This window comes from Pongo abelii, chromosome 18 (genome assembly GCF_028885655.2).
Source record: "Pongo abelii isolate AG06213 chromosome 18, NHGRI_mPonAbe1-v2.0_pri, whole genome shotgun sequence".
In the NCBI taxonomy this organism is placed as follows: Eukaryota; Metazoa; Chordata; class Mammalia; order Primates; family Hominidae; genus Pongo; species Pongo abelii.
The window spans coordinates 3,183,979-3,202,796 of NC_072003.2; the positions used below are offsets into that span (position 1 = coordinate 3,183,979).

General features: G+C 57.0%; 2 protein-coding genes and 1 pseudogene across 3 annotated transcripts; 2 read left to right on the forward strand and 1 right to left on the reverse strand.

The window, feature by feature from the left end:
* On the forward strand, positions 1 to 3,586 carry THOC6 (THO complex subunit 6). Its single transcript, XM_002826036.5, has 13 exons — positions 1 to 185; positions 1,534 to 1,649; positions 1,751 to 1,815; positions 1,890 to 1,993; positions 2,078 to 2,115; positions 2,193 to 2,241; positions 2,344 to 2,415; positions 2,507 to 2,609; positions 2,695 to 2,744; positions 2,839 to 2,901; positions 2,998 to 3,108; positions 3,194 to 3,328; positions 3,405 to 3,586. Exons 1-13 carry the CDS (start codon positions 147 to 149, stop codon positions 3,483 to 3,485), a joined length of 1,026 nt encoding a protein of 341 aa, XP_002826082.3. The 5' UTR covers positions 1 to 146; the 3' UTR covers positions 3,486 to 3,586.
* On the reverse strand, positions 3,523 to 12,733 carry BICDL2 (BICD family like cargo adaptor 2). Of its 2 annotated transcripts, none has more exons than XM_054534647.1 (10): positions 12,685 to 12,733; positions 11,015 to 11,326; positions 6,784 to 6,999; positions 6,545 to 6,661; positions 6,297 to 6,443; positions 5,383 to 5,577; positions 5,118 to 5,267; positions 4,535 to 4,665; positions 4,184 to 4,304; positions 3,523 to 4,109 (listed from the first exon to the last, which is right to left on the reverse strand). In XM_054534647.1, the coding sequence occupies exons 2-10, from the start codon at positions 11,294 to 11,296 to the stop codon at positions 3,942 to 3,944; spliced, it is 1,527 nt and encodes a 508-aa protein (XP_054390622.1). In that variant the 5' UTR covers positions 11,297 to 11,326; positions 12,685 to 12,733; the 3' UTR covers positions 3,523 to 3,941. The 2 variants fall into 2 exon arrangements, with proteins under 2 accessions (XP_054390622.1, XP_002826081.2); XM_002826035.5 differs by having other exon boundaries at positions 11,015 to 11,310; positions 12,685 to 12,725.
* LOC100433099 (putative uncharacterized protein FLJ46214) lies at positions 11,926 to 12,558 on the forward strand (annotated as a pseudogene).
* Positions 12,734 to 18,818: the final 6,085 nt, after the last annotated feature.

An 18,818-nucleotide genomic window follows, 5' to 3' on the forward strand; every position in this document is an offset into this window, starting at 1 on the left:
CTCGGCTCCTGGGGTTCGGGACGGTACGCAGCAGACACCTTCGCGCCGAAGGCGGTAGGGCGCCACGGAAAGGAACCGCTGTAGGCACGTAAGGCCTCGTGAGGTTGCGTCGCGCGCGGAGCCCTCTGGGACTTGTAGTTCTGGAGATGGAGCGAGCTGTGCCGCTCGTGGTGCCTCTGGGTCAGGTGAGACGGACGTGGTGCGCGTTGCCTTCTGGGGTTTGTAGTCCACGCATGGCTGGGACGGGGCGGGCAGGGAATCCTGCCCTGATCCCTGTTTTGCCTGGGCTATTTGTGGAACTCAGACTCTGACCAGGGGGGCGGGATAGTAACCCAGAAGTGCTTCAGGGGCTTAACGCAAGTCAGAGAGTATGAATTATAAATCAGTACGTTTTTCTATGTTGGGGTGGTAGAGCCACTTTTTTTTTTTTTTTAATTTTCTAGTTCTTGCAAAGCCCTTTTTTTTTTTTTTTTTTTGAGACAGAGTCTCACTCTGTCACCTAGGCTAGAGTGCAGTGGCGCGATCTCAGCTCACTGCAACCTCCGCCTCCCAGGTTCAAGCGATTCTCCTGCCTCAGCCCCCCGAGTAGCTGGGACTATAGGCGTGTGCCACCATGCCCAGCTAATTTTCGTGTTTTTAGTAGAGACAGGGTTTCACCATGTTGACCAGGCTGGTCTTGAACTCCTGACCTCAGGTAATCTGCCTGCCTTGGCTTCCGAAAGTGCTGGGATTACAGGTGTGAGCCACCACGCCCGGCCAAATTTTTTTTTTTTTTTTTTTTTTTGAGATGGAATTTCACTCTTGTTGCCCAAGCTGGAGTGCAATGGCTCCATCTCGGTTCACCGCAACCTCCGCCTCCCAGATTCAAGCAATTCTCCTGCCTCAGCCTCCTGAGTATCTGAGATTACAGGCATGTGCCACCACTCCCAGCTGATTTTGTATTTTTAGTAGAGACAGGGTTTCTCCGTGTTGGTCAGGCTGGTCTTGAACTCCTGACCTCAGGTGGTCCACCTGCCTCGGCCTCCCAAAGTGCTGGGATTACAGGAGTGAGCCACTGCGCCTGGCCCCACATTTTTAAGTTTTTTGTTGAGACAGAGTCTCACTATGTTGCCCAGGCTGCTCTCAAACTCCTGGCCTCCCAGAGCGCTGGATGCCAGGCATGAGCCACCACACCCGGCTTAAGCACTGAGTGACAGCCCCATGCAAAGCTCTTGTCTATACACTAGCTCATCTAATTGTGATGGAATCTTCTGTGAGCTCCATTTGTCAGTTGAGGAAGCTGGTAGGAGAGGCCTGGGTGCTTGCTCAGAGGTCCCTGAGGCATCACCTCAACTCTCCCCTTCTTCAGTGTTTTCTTGGAGCCATCCATGGGGCTGCATGGGCAGGTGCTGGCTTGGGGCGGGGCCGCCTCAAAAGAAGGCTGAGAAGTCAGGACAGTGGGAGGCCTGGCAGGTGTTGGGGGAAGCAGGGAGGAATCTGTGGATGGGAGGTTTCATACGTCCCAGGCAGGCCTCATCCAGTCTTTCCCTGCAGACAGAGGTGTTCCAGGCCTTGCAGCGGCTCCATATGACCGTCTTCTCCCAGAGCGTCTCACCATGTGGGAAGTTTCTGGCGGCTGGCAACAATTATGGGCAGATTGCCATCTTCAGGTACCCTCTGCCGCTGTCCACCCATTAGCCCTGGCACTTGGCCCTCATGGGACAGATGCCCCTGTTTCTGACTCCTGGGTCCCCTCCGCTGTCCCCTGCAGCTTGTCTGCTGCTTTGAGCTCAGAAGCCAAAGAGGAAAGTAAGAAGCCGGTGGTGACTTTCCAAGGTGGGTATAGCTGTGGAGTCTGGCTTCAGGACTTTGGGTGGGATTGGCTCACTCAGTTCTGCATTTCTCTTTAGCCCATGATGGGCCTGTCTATAGCATGGTTTCCACCGATCGACATCTGCTTAGTGCTGGGGATGGGGAGGTGAAGGCCTGGCTTTGGGCGGAGATGCTCAAGAAGGTAAGGAGTCGAGCTTGGGAAAGGGCTTGGGTGCCTGGACCCAGAGAGAGCCTTTGAGGTCACCTGGTATTTTCCCTTTTGAAGGGCTGTAAGGAGCTGTGGCGTCGTCAGCCTCCATACAGGTGAGCCAGGGCCACGTGGATAGAGGGTGCATCAGGGTGAAGCCACTTCCTCACTGACCTTGCCTTTCCTTCCCCAGGACCAGCCTGGAAGTGCCCGAGATCAATGCTTTGCTGCTGGTCCCCAAGGTCTGAGCCCCATGTGACTGTTCTTGGTCCAAACTTTGATCCTTCACCCTCTGCCTATCCTGATTTGACATTGACTTCCTGCCTCACCCTGCTCCTCCACAGGAGAATTCCCTCATCCTGGCTGGGGGAGACTGTCAGTTGCACACTATGGACCTTGAAACTGGGACTTTCACGGTGAGCAGGGTCTTGGAGCCCTAGAGCAGGTCCAGGTCAGGGAGAGGCACTCTTCCTAGGTCTCATCCTGACATCGCCCCTCTACATGCAGAGGGTCCTCCGGGGCCACACAGACTACATCCATTGCCTGGCACTGCGGGAAAGGAGCCCAGAGGTGCTGTCAGGTGGCGAGGACGGAGCTGTTCGACTTTGGGGTAAGCAGGTGGCTGGTTGGAGGGCAAGATGGCAGTGAAGGAGGCTGAGGTGAGTGGGGCACCACTCACAGTTCTTTCCCCGCAGACCTGCGCACAGCCAAGGAGGTCCAGACGATCGAGGTCTATAAGCACGAGGTGAGGGTGTGACGGTGGCCATTGTCCTCTTCTCCCCCAACTCCTTGAATCCTCCAGGTCTTCACCTCTTTCCCTCCTCCCCTCCCCCTCCCAGGAGTGCTCGAGGCCCCACAATGGGCGCTGGATTGGATGTTTGGCAACTGATTCTGACTGGATGGTGAGCTGGGCAGACTGTGGGATGGGATGGCAGCTCCGGGCCCTGTCAGCTATGGGCCTGTAGTTCACAGCTGGGGACTCCCACCTTTCTGTCCAGGTCTGTGGAGGGGGCCCAGCCCTCACCCTCTGGCACCTCCGATCCTCCACACCCACCACTGTCTTCCCCATCCGGGCGCCACAGAAGCACGTCACCTTCTACCAGGACCTGGTGAGTCCCTGTGTCTCACTTCTGCCACCCCCACTGACTCTTCCCTTCAGTCCTGACCCCTGAGCACCTTCCCTGTCCTCTGCAGATTCTGTCAGCTGGGCAGGGCCGCTGTGTCAACCAGTGGCAGCTGAGCGGGGAGCTGAAGGCCCAGGTGCCCGGCTCCTCCCCAGGGCTGCTCAGCCTCAGCCTCAACCAGCAGCCGGCCGCACCGGAGTGCAAGGTGGGTCCGGCAGGGGCTGCGGGGCGGCTGGGAGGCAGGGGTGTGGGCAGGCCAGTCATGCCTCTCTTTCCTCCAGGTCCTGACAGCTGCAGGCAACAGCTGCCGGGTGGATGTCTTCACCAACCTGGGTTACCGAGCCTTCTCCCTGTCCTTCTGATCTCCGACGACACCCCCAGCCAGCGCAGGGTTTTAGAGTGTTTTTCATTTTCTTTTTCTTTTCTTTTTTTTTTTTTTACAATAAAGTATCAGGCTTTTTTACCATGCTCTTTCTTTCCACGAATGGGGACCAAATTGGTGGAGTGATTTATATATTACTCTGTCCTATCTTGATACATAAATACCCAGCCCCATCCCTGCCCTAGGAAAGATAGACCTATATTGATTCAGAAAATAGCTCTGTTCACCTGCCCCTGCCACCCACCTGGGGCTCCTGCCCCACAAAGCTGACCCCTGCTCCGGATGAGCCCCTGCTCCCGATGAGCCCTTGCCCAGCATCCTGGGGCGGGGAGGGCATCAGCTCCTTTTGGAAGACAATCTGGGCCCTGTCGCTCCATTGGACAGAAGAGGAAAGTGAGCCCCTAAGTGGGCAAGGGCAGCCCTCTGGGCCCAGCCGTCAGGTCCTTCGGAAGAGGTTGCTGAGAAAGCCACCGGCGGGCCCGGGGCCCAGGCGCAGCGAGAAGCGGGGCACGGCACGGCGCGGGGTCGACGACGACGCGGCGGCGCTCAGCTCCTTCTGGCGCTGTGAGCGCAGCTGCTGCCCGATCACCACCTGCATGTCGTCCTGCGGGAGGCCGCGGTCGGCTCAGCGCCGGTCCCGCCCCCTGCCCAGCCCCGCACACGGGCCCCGCCCCTCACCTGCCAGGCCTCCAGCTCCTGCGTGAGCGCCACCTTCTGGCGGATGGCGCGCAGCAGCTCCCGGGACAGGGAGTCTCGCTCCAGCGAGACGCGGTTGAGCTCCAGGGACAGCTCCAGGGCCCTAGGCGGGGAGGGGCGGAAGACACGTTTGAGGGCGCTAGGGCCTCAGGGAGCCGGGGTGGCGGGTGACTTCTGGACCTGGGCTGGAGGAGGGCTGCCAACACCTAGATCAAGGAGGTCAGTGGGTCCCTGGGTGGGAATGGGGATCATATAACCCGTATCAGAAGAGGAATCAGGAGCCCAGGAGGGCCCAGAGGGCGCTGGGGCGGTGGTCAATGGCTTGAGGCTTACTTGTTCACGGCCTCGTCCCGGTCTGAGAGGGCACTGTGCAGGGCCTCCCCAGGGTCTTCCTGCGCCCGCAGCTCCTTCTGCCTCTGAAGCTCTTCCCGCAGGGACTGCAGCTCTGCCTGCTGCAGCGAGATCTGTGAGCAGAAGGGCCGTGCGGCAGATGGGCCAATGGGCCTTCCAGTCGCTGCTTCTCCCAGCAGCCCCGACTCTGGCTCTCCCCAGCCCTCTGCCTGCGACAGACACCCCAGGCAGCTGTGGCCCTGTGCTGGAGACTCCGAGATGAGCCCTCTGAGCCCCTCAGGCTGGTGCGGGGTGGGGTGGAGCAGGGTGGAGCAGGGCTAGTTGGTACAACCCTGCAGGAGGGATGCAGGGAGAAGCATTGGGAGTGGAACTAAGCGGAGAGGTGCTGTCCAGGAAGTCTTCCTGGAGGAGGTGGCATACAGGCTGGCTCCTGAAGTAAGTTTGTTGAGATGAAGGCCGATCCAGGTATAGGGAGCTTAGTGGGCAAAGGCTGGGAGGTGGACATGGGAGACAGAAACTGACAGCTGGAGGGGCCCTGCATCCAGCACCGTGCTGTCTCCCCCACCTCATCTTGCAGCTTGGCCACTTCCGCCTCCTTCTCCTCCAGTATCTCCGCTGGACTGAGGGATGCTCGCTTCTTGGGGGGCTCTAAGATCTCTTCCGGGGGTGAAGGCTGGGGGCTGGACGCCTCTCGGGTCTTTGGGGACCGGGTGGTCTGTGGGCCAAAGAAATGGGTTAGTGGTATGGAGTCTATTGGGGAAAGGAGGAAAGGTGGAGCCTGCAACCCTCTCGATGGCACAGGTAAGGGGGCTGGGGCCCCACGAGCTCACCGGGGCGTCTCCGCGTGCGTCCGCGCCCTGGCCCTGGTCGCCGTCGTCGAGGCTGTGGGCCAGTTCTGACTGCAACGAGGCACCCGACACGTCGGCGTCCTGGAGGCGTGACTCCTCCTCCAGCTCGGAGACGCGCCGCTGCAGCCTCCGCAGCGCACTCAGCGCCTCCCCAGCCTCTGACCGTGCGCGTTCCAGCTGTGGACGGTCCCGCAGACAGAAGCGCGGGCGGTCAGCGGGACGCACCCAACGCCGACATCCCGCGGCAGGTCCACACGGGGGCGCCGCGGAGGGCCCCGCACCCCAGCGGCCCAGGCTGTTCCCGTTCCTGGATCGCTGGCCGCCTTGGGCGGTGCACCTCCCTCAGCAGATACACAGTTTCCTCGCCTATACAGCAGGGCCGCACCTCGAAGAGCCCCATCCCCTCCCCTGCCCAGTCTATCTCCTCATTCAGTAATTGTTTGATGCAGCATTTATTGGTGCTACTGAGGCTGTTTGTCCCACAGTAGTAAGAAGGGACACTGGGATGCGAAGGCAGGCAAGCTGACCCCAAAGTGCAGACTCCTTTGATCTCTAACATCAGACCTTGCGTTCTCTTTTCATTTCTTTTTCTCCATCTCCATTGCCCAGCCATGGTCTAGGGGCTGTCATTCCTGGCCTGAGCTCTGGCATCAGCCCCCTCCCTGCTCTTTCAGCTTCCAGCTTCCTGCTCTTCCATCTTCTGATGCACTCTAAGAGCATGCCTCCCCTGCTCAACAGCCTTCCGTAGCTCCCACTTGCCCATGGGCTAATGCCCATGTTCTTGTGGGCCAGCCTCTGGGCCTCCCAGTGATCCAGCTCTGGCCTCATCTCCCAGAAAGCCCTGAAGCCATTGCTAAGGGTCCAGGCAGTTGTAGTCCCCCAGTCGTGCAGGTCACCTCCAGGCTGTGCTCCCGCCGCTCCCGCCTCAGCAGCAGCAACTCCTCATGGGTGGTCTGCAGTCTGCCCTGGCCCTTCTCCACCTCCTCACGCAGGCCTCGGATCTGGGCCTCCAGGTCCTGCCGGCGGCTCTGCAGCATCTGGTTCTGGGGAAAGGCCTGAGAGCTGGGGAGGGGGGCAGCCCCCTCCCCGCCCCCAGCCCGGCTTTTTTGGCTCAGATAATCCGCCAGCCCCAGCTGACACTCACTTCCCCCTGCAGACTCTCCAGCCTCGTCCTCAGCTCTGCCCCAGCCAGTGCCTGAGCCTGGCACTGTCCCCGAAGGGTGTCCAGTTCCCTCTGAAGTTCCTGTTCAGTCTGGGAGGCCTGGGGAGGTGGAAGGAGGGGCAGAGGAGCCTCAGCACAAAGCCCAATGCACCTACTCCCCACTGGGGACCCAGGCATCCTCCCCCACCTTGTCCAGGGCCTTGGGGTCAGGGCCATCCCACCTGAGCCAGCTGCTGGCTGAGCCGGAGGTTCTGCTCGCTGAGCTCGCTGAGGGCCCGTGCCCGTTCTCGCCCACTGTCCTGCTGCTCCGAGCGCTGCTCCCCAAGCTGGGCCCGCAGGGCCTCCACGTCCCCTTCCAGCTCCACGGCCCTGGCCTCCCACTCGGCTCCTCGGGCTGCCAGGCCTCGCCGGAGCTCGTGGTTCTCCTGCTGGAGCCGCTGTGGGGGCCAGGGCAGAGGGACAGAGGCAGAGAGGCACCGATGAGACTGGGCAGGCACAGAGAGATGGGGATGGAGGGACAGACACCTAGGGAGAAAGCCTAAGGGGGCCTTGTGTCCAAGACAGACACAAAGGCAAGGGAGAGTGAGGGAGGAAGAGTGAGAAAGACCCAGAGATTTAGAGGGAAGGTTCCGAGCAGACAGGACGCGTGGGCCCGGGGCAAGGGTGGGGGTGGGGATCTCTGATGACCACTCACCTGCAGCTGCTGCCTGGGCTTCTGGACCCGAGGTCGCAAGCGCCGTTTTTGGCGCCTGAGTCTGGCAGAGTTCAAGCCCCGGCCCATAGCAGCACACACCTGCTGTGTTCCAGGGGCTCTGGAGGCCTGGACTCTGCCCAGCCCCCTCCCCAGCTCCTCCTAGCCAGTTCCCTCTAATTAACCCTGGTCAGCCCCGCCCTGGCCCAAAAACCTGTCTGACCAGCAGGGGAACGCCCTGGCACACCCAGATGCCCAGCGTGGGGAGGCAGATGAGTCGGGGGTTAACCTCTGGCCCACTCTCTCTAGGCCCTCAAAGCGGGATGGGCCTGGATGAAGGTGACAATTGCCACAGCTGCTGCAGTGACTGGCAGGTACCCTGCATTAGGGCTCTATCTGCATTGCTTCATTTCATCCACTAGAGGGAGAATCGCTAACGTCCTGGGTTTACAGATGAAACTGAAGCTCAAGAGTTGCTAAGTGCCTTGCCTAAGGACACACAGTCATTTATTTTTGTTTTTATTATTTATTTATTTATTTATTTATTTTGAGACAGATCTTTACTCTTTGGTCCAGGCTAGAGCGCAGTGGCACTATCTCGGCTCACGGCAATGTCCGCCTCCCAAGTTCAAGAGATTCTCCTGCCTCAGCCTCCCAAGTAGCTAAGATTACTGGCGTGCGCCACCCTGCCCGGCAAATTTTTTTGTTTTCTTAGTAGAGACAGGGTTTCACCATGTTGGCCAGGCTGGTCCTGAACTCCTGGCCTTAAGCGATCCACCCTCCTCAGCCTCCCAAAGTGCTGGGATTACAGGCATGAGACACCGTGCCCAGCCGACACACAATAACTTCACAAAGCAGGGATGCCAACTCAGGCAGCAGAACTCTTAACCGAATACTGTAAAGGCAACACAGCTTCAGGATTAAGCTGTCAGGTTCACGGTCATTTTGTCCTGGCTGATGCTCGGCTCTGCTGATATCTCTAAGTCTATTCACCCACACTACTATCAATCCTCCCACATTTCCTGAGCTCCACTTGTTCTGGGGTCTGCTGTCAGCGGCTCGTGAGACCACCAAGTTCACTGCTTCAAGCAGCTTACAGTCCAGAGGGCATGGACACATGCCGGAGCCAGGTAGTTTCAGGGAGACAGTAAGGGCTGTAAAGAGACCCGGGAAATGATAGAGAGTAAGGAGTGGGGTGGGGGTGGAGGGTCCTTCAAGGAGGATGTCATGTTTGAGTTGACTTCTGCAGGACAAGAAGAGCCACCAGAAAGAAGGCTAGGCATTAAGGAACAGCAAGTGCAAAGTTCCTGAGGGAACAAGCGTGAGTTCCTGGAGGAACTGAAAAGAGCCCTCGTTGTCGGGGAGAGGGTTGTTCGGCTGCCCTTCTTGGAGGAGGGGAGAAAGGGGTGGTGCTGCTGTGATGAGGTCGGGGAGGAACCCAGTTCTCCGGGACTTTTAGGCTGTGGGGAAGGGTTTTGGTTTCATTCTAAGTGTGAGGGGGAGATTCTGATTGAGGAGTGAAATGATCTGATTTGCAGTTTTTGAAAATCCTGGGCTGTCCCTTACAGAATGGGCTGCAGGGGTCAAAGGTGGAAACTGGGGGCTGGGCGCGGTGGCTCACACCTATAATCCCAGCACTTTGGGAGGCTGAGGCAAGTGGATCGCCTGAGGTCAGGAGTTCAAGACCAGCCTGGCCAATATGGTGAAACCCCATCTCTACTAAAAATACAAAAATTAGCTGGGCTTGGTGGTGCACACCTGTAATCCCAGCTACTCGGGAGGCTGAGGTGAGAGAATCACTTGAACCCAGGAAGCAGAGGTTGCAGTGAGCCAAGATCGCACCACTGCACTCCAGCCTGGGTGACAGAGCGAGACTCCATCTAAATAACAATAATAATAAAAGAGTGGAAGCTGGGGACTCAGGAGCAGGTGGCTGGAGTGTCTGGGGCAGAAGTGATGGAGGCTGTGATCTGTGATCCGCTTGGAGGTTGCATAGCCGACAAGTGGGTGGTTGGAGTTTAGAAGAATCAAAAGGGCTTGTGGATATTGGGGGGAGTTTGTACACTCAAGAAAGGTTGGCTGAGCGCATTGACTCACACCTGTAATCCCAACACTTTGGGAGGCTGAGGCAGGCAGTTTGGTTGAGCCCAGGAGTTTGAGACCAGCCTGGGCAACATGGTGAGACCCCATCTCTACAAAAAATGCAAAAATTAGCCAGGTATGGTGGTGCATGTGTGCCTGTAGTCCCAACTACTCAGGAGGCTGACATGGGAGGATTGCTTAAGCTTGTGAAGTTGAGGTTCCAGTGAGCTATGACTGCACCACTGCACTATAGCCTGGGTGACAGAGGGAGACCCTGTCTCAAAAAAAAAAAAAAAAAAAAAAAATAGAGAAAGAGTCCAAGGAGGTGCACAGGCTCTGGTCCTCAAGGTTGGGAAGGCAAGGATGGGGACAGCAGGTGATGGGGGCATGGAATCGAGTGCATGGAATCAAGTGCCACTTGTGTTGAGATGCCCACTAGGTGGCCTGGTGGAGAGGGTTAGCTACCCAGGTCAGTGGTTGGGGCCGATGCAGCAGATGAAGGAGGGTGTTCAGGAGACCAGATATGAGCCCCAGAGCAAGAATTTGGCCAAAAATAGAACCTGGGCAGAGGGAACTGTTCCTACCTCACTGGGCTGGGCAAGAATCAATGGAGAGTCATGGAAAGCACTCAGCCCAGTGCCAGGCAAGGAATGGACACCCATAACTGTTGCCTGGTGTTCCGCTATACTGCTGAGGAGCTGGACACAAGATCCAGGGAGGGCCAGCAGCTGACCCACAGTCACACAGCTGGACAAGGGTCTGAACCCAGTTTTTTTTTGTTTTCGTTTTTGTTTTTTGAGATGCAGTCTCGCTCTGTCACCCAGGCTGGAGTGCAGTGGCATGATCTTGGCTCATAGCAACCTCTGCCTCCCAGGTTCAAGTGATTCTCCTGCCTCAGTCTCCCAGTTAGCTGGGACTACAGGCACACCCCATCACGCCTGGCTAATTTTTTTTGTATTTTTAGTAGAGACGAGGTTTCACCATGTTGGCCAGGCTGGTCTTGAAGTTCCGACCTCAAGTGATCCAGCCACCTCAGCCTCCCAAAGTGCTGGGATTACAGGTGTGAGCCACCATGCCTGGCCTGAATCCAGGTCTTAATCCTCAGAGTTCATGCCTTTTTTTCTTTCCTTTCCTTTCCTTTTTTTCTTTTCTTTCTCTCTCCTTCCTTCTTTCTTTCCCCTTCCTTCCTTCCTTCCTTTTTTTTTTCAGGATCTCACTCTGTTGCCCAAGCTGTAGTGCAGTGGATCATAGGATCATAGCTTACTGCAGCCTCAAACTCTAAAATTCCTGGGCTCAAGTGATCCCCCTGCCTCGGCCTCCTGAGTAGCTGAGACTACAGGTGCCACCACCACATCCAGCTAATTTTCTTATTTTTCGTGGAGACAGAGTCTCACTATGTTGCCCAGGCTGTTCTTGAACACTGGGCTAGTGATCTTCCTGCCTTGGCCTCCCAAAGTGCTGGGATTACAGGTGTGAGGTAGTGTGCCCGGCACCCAGAGTTCATGTTCTTTGCCACTGGGCAACACTGCCAGGGGGACTGGGCCCAGCTCTGTCCTGTTCCAAAGTCCCCGCCTCGCCCGGCTGTCCTCCCCAGCTCCTCTCTCCTTCCCTTGCCTGACTCCCTTCCGTCGTCCTCTCCAGGCCCACCCGCCAACCCGCCCCGTCCAGTGCTAGCTCACTTCCTCACGCTCCAAGTGCTGGGCGCTCAGCATCTCCAGCTGCCGCCGCAGCTCTTCATTTCGCTCCAGAAGCATCTTGCCGAGCTCCGCGGCCAATAGCAGGTCTTTCTCCTTCTGCTGCAGCTGCAAGGCTAGGTCCTCGGGCTCCTCAGGCCCTGGGCCCCCTCCCAGGAATGAGTCCCGCCGCTCCAGCACAAAGGGGAAGAAGCCCTCGTCGCCGCTGGGAGAGGCGCCCCCTGAGAGCAGCCCCGACGGGAAGCTGGGCCCATCTGGAGAGCTCATGTCACCTGCAGCATCTGTGGGGACAGGTGGCTGCGGGACACTCTACTCTGTAGTCTGACAGGGGCTCACCCTCCACCAAACACCTGGCCCTCCAGGAATTATCCACCTGCTGCCAGCCTGCCCGGTCCTGCAGCCAGGGCTTCCTGGGCCACAAAGGGTTAATGACCTGTGTTTTGGCTACCCAGTTCCGTTAATATCCCTGGGGTAAACTGAGGCAGGAAGCAGAAGGAAATGACCTGCCCAGCCTTTGGCCTCTGCCAGACAATCTCTGTTCCCAGGAAAGCTCATTCCAGTGCTCCAGGGCCACAGGCCACCTCCGCTCCCTGTCCCCTCTCTTCCCAGAACCAGCAGTTTGGCTTGTAGCCCCTCACCATCTGAGACAGTTCCCAGAACCCAGGTTCTCAGGGACTCAGCAGTTGGAGTTGAGCCCAGCCCCTTCTCCTCCCAGGAATGCAGGACCCTAAGGCTTGGGAACTGAGGTATCTTCGCCCCCAGGAATCCAGCTCCTTCACCTGCCAGAAGCCCAGATCCCAGCCCCTGACTTCCCAGGTCTCTCGCCCTCACTCTCCTGTTACCTCCTGAGCAGGTGCTTTCACTCCACCCTCCAGACTCAGAGGTCCCCACCTCCAATGTCCCCCACCAAGGATTCCCACCCCAGTCCCCATTTTCCACGGACTCAGGCATTCATGCCCCCACCGCTCCGGACTCAGGAGCCCTGACCCTCAGCCCCCCAGTTTCCCAGAGCCCTGGCGTGGGGCCCAGGACAGGGCGAGGTAACAGGTTGTGCCGGCCGCAGCGCGGCTCGGAGTTTCTGTTTACTTCCAGGTCCGCCCCTGGGGACGGGATCCCTGGGCTCCCCTAGGGCTGCTCAGGGGCTGGGGTTCAGGGGCTCGGGTCAGAGGGCCCGACACAACAGCTTTACCAGCCCCAGCCCTCCAGGGGGTCACCACCCACTAGGCACACACACCCGTGCTCTCCCTCCTCCTCTCGCCCGGTGTCCATGTGCAGCCCTGCTCGCAGGACATGAGTGTCACGGTGGTCCCAGCCCAGCCGCCCCCGGGCCGCTCCCGGGGATCTCCCTGACTTGGCCCTCGCGGGCCCCGCTCCCCCGCCCCCCTCCACGCGAGAGACCCGGACCTGGAGACCGCTCCCCCTCCCCTTCCGCACCTAGCTGCCCAGGTGTTGGGGCCTCCAGCCCCCCGACCCCCAGCCCCAGGCGTCGGAAGCCCGGAGAAGCGGCTGGGCTCACCCCCGACGGCTGAGTTCCTGCCGGCGCCCCCGGTTCCCCTGCCCCCGCCCCGGCTCCCCCACCTTCTCCGCCGACGCGGCCGGACCAGTCCCTCCCCAGGCTCGAGGGGCCCGGCCCTCGGCGTCCCCCAGGCTCTCACCCGAAGCCGCCGGGCTCCCTCCGAGGTCCCCGCGGTCTCCGGTCCCCTCTTCCGGAGGCGGCTCCAGGTGTGCGGCCGACACAGGTGAAGGGGCGGGGCCGCGGGCGGGGCCGGGGCGCTCCCTGGCTGCCTGAATGGCCGGGCGGGGTCGAGGGAGAGTCGCTTCCACCTGGGTGGGGGGCACTGGCCCAACCTGCTGCGGTTGCAAATGGCCCGGCCAGTTAACTGAGCCATCTACTGTTTGCAGATTCTACATTGAGGTAGCCGCCGCTCCTTTCCCGTCACGACTGCCTTGCTCTGTGGGGTAGGAAATTATTAGCAATGACAACAACAGCGAATCTGACATCTTAAGCATTCTGCTAAGTAAAGTCTTTTTTATTTTTTAGAGATGGGATCTTGCTCTGTCACCCAGGCTGGAGTGTAGGGGCACCATCACTGCAGCCTCGTCCTCCCAGGCTCAAGCGATCCTCCCACCACAGCCTCCCCAGCAGCTGGGACTACAGGTACATGCCACCATGCCCGGCTAATTTTTGTACTTTTTGTAGGGATGGGGTTTCACCATGTTGCCCAGGCTGGTCTCAAACTTCTGGATTCAAGCAATCCTCCCGCTTCGGCCTCCCAAAGTGCTGGGATTACAGGCATGAGCCTCTGCTTCTGGCCAAGTAAACTCTTTTATAGGCATAACTTGTTGACCTTTTTTTTTTCTGAGATAGAATTTTACTCCTCTTGCCCAGGCTGGAGTACAGTGGTGCCATCTCAGCTCACAGCAGCCTCCGTTCCCAGGTTCAAGTGATTCTCCTGCCTCAGCCTGGAGAGTAGTGAGTACTATAGGCGTGCACCACTACATCCAGCTAATTTTGTATTTTTAGTAGAAATGGTGTTTCAATGTGTTGGCCAGGCTGGTCTCAAACTCCTGACCTCGTGATCTGCCCACCTCAGCCTCCCAAAGCGCTGGGATTACAGAGTGAGCCACCTCCCCGGCTCAACTTGTTGACTTTCATGATGACCTGATGAGGAGGAACTGCTGTCATCCCCATCTTACAGATGAGGAAGCTGAGGCTCGGGGGCGGAGGGGGGTCCTCCATCTTGTTTGGGGTCCCCTGGTCAGAACTTGAAGGTGAACAGCACAAGTGTGGCTTTAGGGTCATGCTCTTTGCTGATTCCCTTGCTGCAGACAAGGTCACTGTAGCCCAGGCAGTGAAAGTGACTTGCCCAGAGCCATGCCCGAGTCCGTGTGGCTCCACACCTGGGGTTCTCAGTTCCTGAGTTATGTAGAGCTGGGGACCATGCTCTTGTCTGGGACAGGGGCCTTGGTGTGGAGATGGGAAGGTCCGGGGCTGGGGACCCAGGGTGGCTTGGGCAGCAGTGATGCCCCATCCACGGCCTTGTGTCTTGTCACGATTTATCTCCAGACTCCAGGGCTCCCTGGACCTCATGACAGGGGCTCCTGGCCTGGAGAGCAGGACAGATGGAAAGCTGGGAGCAGCGACGTGCTGCTGAGCGTTTAACAACAGGCTCCCTGGTTAAAACAAAAGCCCTCGCTCGTTGCATTTGCCAATTTCCATGATGCAATACCCGCTCCTCGGCTGACTTCCAGCTACTCACCTGGCGTCACGGAGTGCAGAGGTAGAAGGGTCTGTGCACATCAGCTCTGGCTGGCCGGTGTCAGCTGGGTCCGTGCACCTCTGGCTGGGGGTCAGGACTCCTGAGTCTTGGGGGTCTAGGGGCTACTTACTTGGGTTCTAGAAAAATAGGAGGAGGGTGGGGGCTGGGACTCCTGGCTTGTGGGAAAAGGGGAACAAGGACTCCTTGGAGGGGGGACTTAGGAACTGGGAGTCCTGGGTCCTGGGGCTGGGACAGGGTTTTCTGCCAGCAGAGAGTAGGGGAGCCAGAGATTTGTCTTAGAGCCACATTGCCCAGCAAGCCTGACACTTTCTCCCACTGCCCCTGTGGGAGCAGCCTGGTAGTCACTGGAGGACTGAAGACATCCCAGCCTCCCCTGGATGCTGCTATGTGATCCTCTGGAAATATAAGCTCAGTGTCCCCTCCAAATGCCACTCACCCTGGGCCCCACTCACACCCACACTTAGCACATCTTGAGCGCCTCCTGCCAGGCTGAGCTCATCCCAGGATGAAGTGATTACAGCCCTCGTCCCAGAAGGTTCACAGTCCACCTGGGCCATGGGAGGGAGCGTAGACCTATAAACCAGAAACGAACCAATAAAACAGTACAGTAAAGTGCTTGGCCCATGGGTGCTGGCATCACATGGCTTCGGTCCAGGATCCAGTTGGCCACATACCAGATGTGATGTGTGTGCCTGTGCCCTTCAGCTGATTAACCTCTGCAGCCCTCAGTTTCCCCATCTGTAAAATGGGGATGATAGTTCCTAGCTTATAGGGATGTGAGGATTTTTTTTGAGACAGAGTCTCGCTCTCTCCCCCAGGCTGGAGTGCAGTGGTGAGATCTCGCCTCACTGCAACCTCTGCCTCCCGGGTTCAAGCGATTCTCCCGCCTCAGCCTCCTAAGTAGCTGGGATTACAGGCGTGCGCCACCACACCCGGCTAATGTTTGTATTTTTAGTAGAGACAGGGTTTCACTGTGTTGGCCAGGATGGTCTTCAACTGACCTCAGGTGATCTGCCCGCCTCGGTCTCCCAGAGTGCTGGAATTACAGGCGTGAGCCACTGTGCCTGGCCAGGTGTGAGGATTAAATGACTGTGAAGCGCCAGCACTTAGTCCTTGCTGGTGATCTCCGCGTGGCCACCAGAGATGACTCACCTGCATGTCACACTCTATTTCATCCTCAGAGCAACCGTATGAGGTCACGCCATTCACAGGTGAGGAGCCCAGCTCAGAGAGGCTAAGTCATTTGTCTGTGGGTACACAGCAGAGCCTTGATCCCAGCTTGCCTAGATCTCAGCCTCAATCACTCTTGGGAAATTTGTGTTGTTTTTGTTTTTTTCGGAGATAGGGTCTCACTCTGTCATCCAGGTTGAAGTACAGTGGCATGATCATAGCTTACAGCAGCCTCGAACTCTTGGGCTCAAGCGATCATCCTGCCTCAGCAGCCTCGAACTCTTGGGCTCAAGCGATCATCCTGCCTCAGCCTCCTGAGTGACTGGACTACAGGCAGATGCCATCATACCCTGCTAACTTTTTTATTTTTTGTTTGTTTGTTTGTTTTTTTGAGACAGTCTTGCTCTGTCACCCAGGCTGGAGTGCAGTGGCACGATCTTGGCTCACTGCAAGCTCTGCCTCCCGGGTTCACACCATTCTCCTGCCTCAGCCTCCCGTGTAGCTGGGACTACAGACAGGGTTTCATCGTGTTAGCCAGGATGGTCTCGATCTCCCGACCTCATGGTCTGCCCGCCTCGGCCTCCCAAAGTGCTGGGATTACAGGCGTGAGCCACCACGCCCAGCCTAACTTTTTTATTTTTTGTAGAGATGTGGTCTTGTATGTTGCCTAGGTTGGTCTCGACTTCTGGCCTCAAGCAATCCTCCTGCCTTGGCCTCCCAAAGTGCAGGGATCTGAGACATGAGCCAGTGTGCCTGGCTTTGAATATTTGAATCTGGTCCTCAGTCTCCTCCGGACCTAGGAGTCCTGGCCTCCATCTCCCTGTTGGCCCTAAGAGTCCTGGCCACCCAGCGCGCAGGGGCCCTCAGCCCTCCCTCACCCCCAGGCTCCCTGCCAATCCCAGGAGAAAGATGAATAGGAGGGACAGAGTGACCTCAGGGAAGTCCCAGGGAGGCTGGGACATGTCTGGTTAAGAAGGGAGGGATTGGCCGGGCACGGTGGTTCATGCCTGTAATCCCAGCACTTTGGGAGGCTGAGGTGGGTGGATCACGAGGTCAGGAGCTCAAGACCAGCCTGGACAAGATGCTGAAACCCCATCTCTACTAAAAATACAAAAATTGGCCGGGCGCAGTAGTTCACGCCTGTAATCCCAGCACTTTGGGAGACCGAGTCAGGTGGATCACGAGGTCAGGTGATTGAGACCATCGTGGCTAACATGGTGAAACCCCATCTCTACTGAAAATACAAAAAATTAGCCACGTGTGGTGGTGGGTGCCTGTAGTCCCAGCTACTCAGGAGGCTGAGGCATGAGAATCGCTTGAACCCGGGAGATGGAGGTTGCAGTGAGCCAAGATCGCGCCATTGCACTCCAGCCTGGGAGACAGAGTGAGACTCCATCTCAAAACAAAAACAAAAAAAACAAAACAAAACAAAACAAAATACAAAAATTAGCCGGGCATGGTGGCACGCGTCTGTAATCACAACTACTCAAGAAGCAGAGGCAGGAGAATCAGTTGAACCCGGGCAGCAGAGGTTGAAGTGAGCTGAGATCGCACCACTGCACTCCAGCCTGGGTGACAGAGCAAGACTCCATTTCAAAAAAAAAAAAAGAAGGGAAGGATGATCACCCAGCCTCACCTGCTCTCCAGTCCAAACAAGCCAGCTTCCCTGGTGCTTAGTTTGGAATGCCCTCCCAGCCTTTCCATCCACCCACTGAGCCCTGGGGGGTTCTGAGTCTTGGCTGGGAGTTGAGGAGGGGTCTCGTCCCTGGGGAAGCCTTCTCAGATCTCACAATGCCTTAGGAGTCTATGCTGGGCATCCAGAGGCCAGCAGAACTCCACTCTCCTCTTGCCCTTCCCCAGAAGCAGCCTGGTAGAAATAACTTGCGTCCAGACCCAGGTGCCTCCAGGCTTTTATGACGTATGCTAAGTCCATGAATAGTAGGTAGTATTGTTTGGAGCATTTAAAACCTTTATATAAAATATTTCACACTGAATTCATTGTTCTGCAACTTGTTTTTTTGATGTATGCTTATGTTTCCAAGTGTTTTCTCCCACTTATTAAAAAACAAAATCAGGGCAGGCACGGTGGCTCACGCCTGTAATCCCAGCACTTTGGGAGGCTGAGGAGGTGGGCGGATCATGGGGTCAGGAGTTCAAGACCAGCCTGGCAAAGATGGTGAAATGCCCTCTCTACTAAAAATACAAAAAATTAGCTGAGCATGGTGGCAGATGCCTGTAATCCCAGCTACTCGGGAGGCTGAGTCAGGAGAATCGCTTGAACCTGGGAGACAGAGGTTGTAGTGTGCCGAGAATGTGCCACTGCACTCCAGCCTGGGTGACAGAACAAGACTCCGTCTCCGGAAAAAAAAAAAAAAATCAGCTTTGGCTGAGCACAGTGGCTCACACCTGTAATCCTAACACTTTGGGAGGCTGAAGCGGGCAGATAACTTGAGGCCAGAAGTTTGAGACTAGCCTGGGCAACATGGCAAAACCCCGTTTCTACAAACAAATACAAAAATTAGCAGGCCATAGTGGCGTGTGCCTATAGTCCCAGCTACTCACAGGGCTAAGGCAGGAGGATCACTTGAGTCCAGGAAGTGGAGGCTGCAGTGAGCTGAGATTGTGCCACTGTACTCCAGCCTGGGTGACAAAGTAAGGCCCTATCGCAAAAAAAAAAAAAAAAATTCAACTTTATTGAAGTAGGTATTAGCTTCCTAGGGCTGATGTATGTAACAAAACATCCACCAGCAGGGGAAACAGAGCAAGACCCCGTCTCTACAAACATAAAGAATAACTAGTGGCACACACCTGCGGTCCCGGCTGCTTGGGAGGCTGAGGTGGGAGGATCCCTCGAGCCCAGGAGGTCAAGGCTGCAGTGAGCCATGATTGCATCACTGCACTCCGGCCTGGATGAGAGAGCGAGACCCTGTCTCAAACAAAAAAAGAGAACCAAAAAAACCACAAACTGGGCTTACACAACAGAAAATTATTGTATTACGGTTCTGGAGGCCAGAAGCCTGAAGTGAGGGTTGGTTCCTTCTGGAGGCTCTGAGGATGAATCTACTCCATGCCTCTCCCTGGGCCGTGGTGACTATAGATGCTCCTTGGTGTTCTGTGCCTTGTGGCCACATCGGTCCAGTCGCTGCGTCTGCTTTCACAAGACCTGCCCCTCTAGGTCTTCTCAGTCCGTGACTGAAATTTCCCTCTTTTATAAAGATGCCAGCCATTGAATTTAGGGCCCACCCTAAATCTAGGATGATCTCATCTTGAGATCTTTAGCTTCTGTCTGCAAAGACCCATTTTTCTTTTTTCTTTTCTTTCTTTGAGACAGAGTCTCG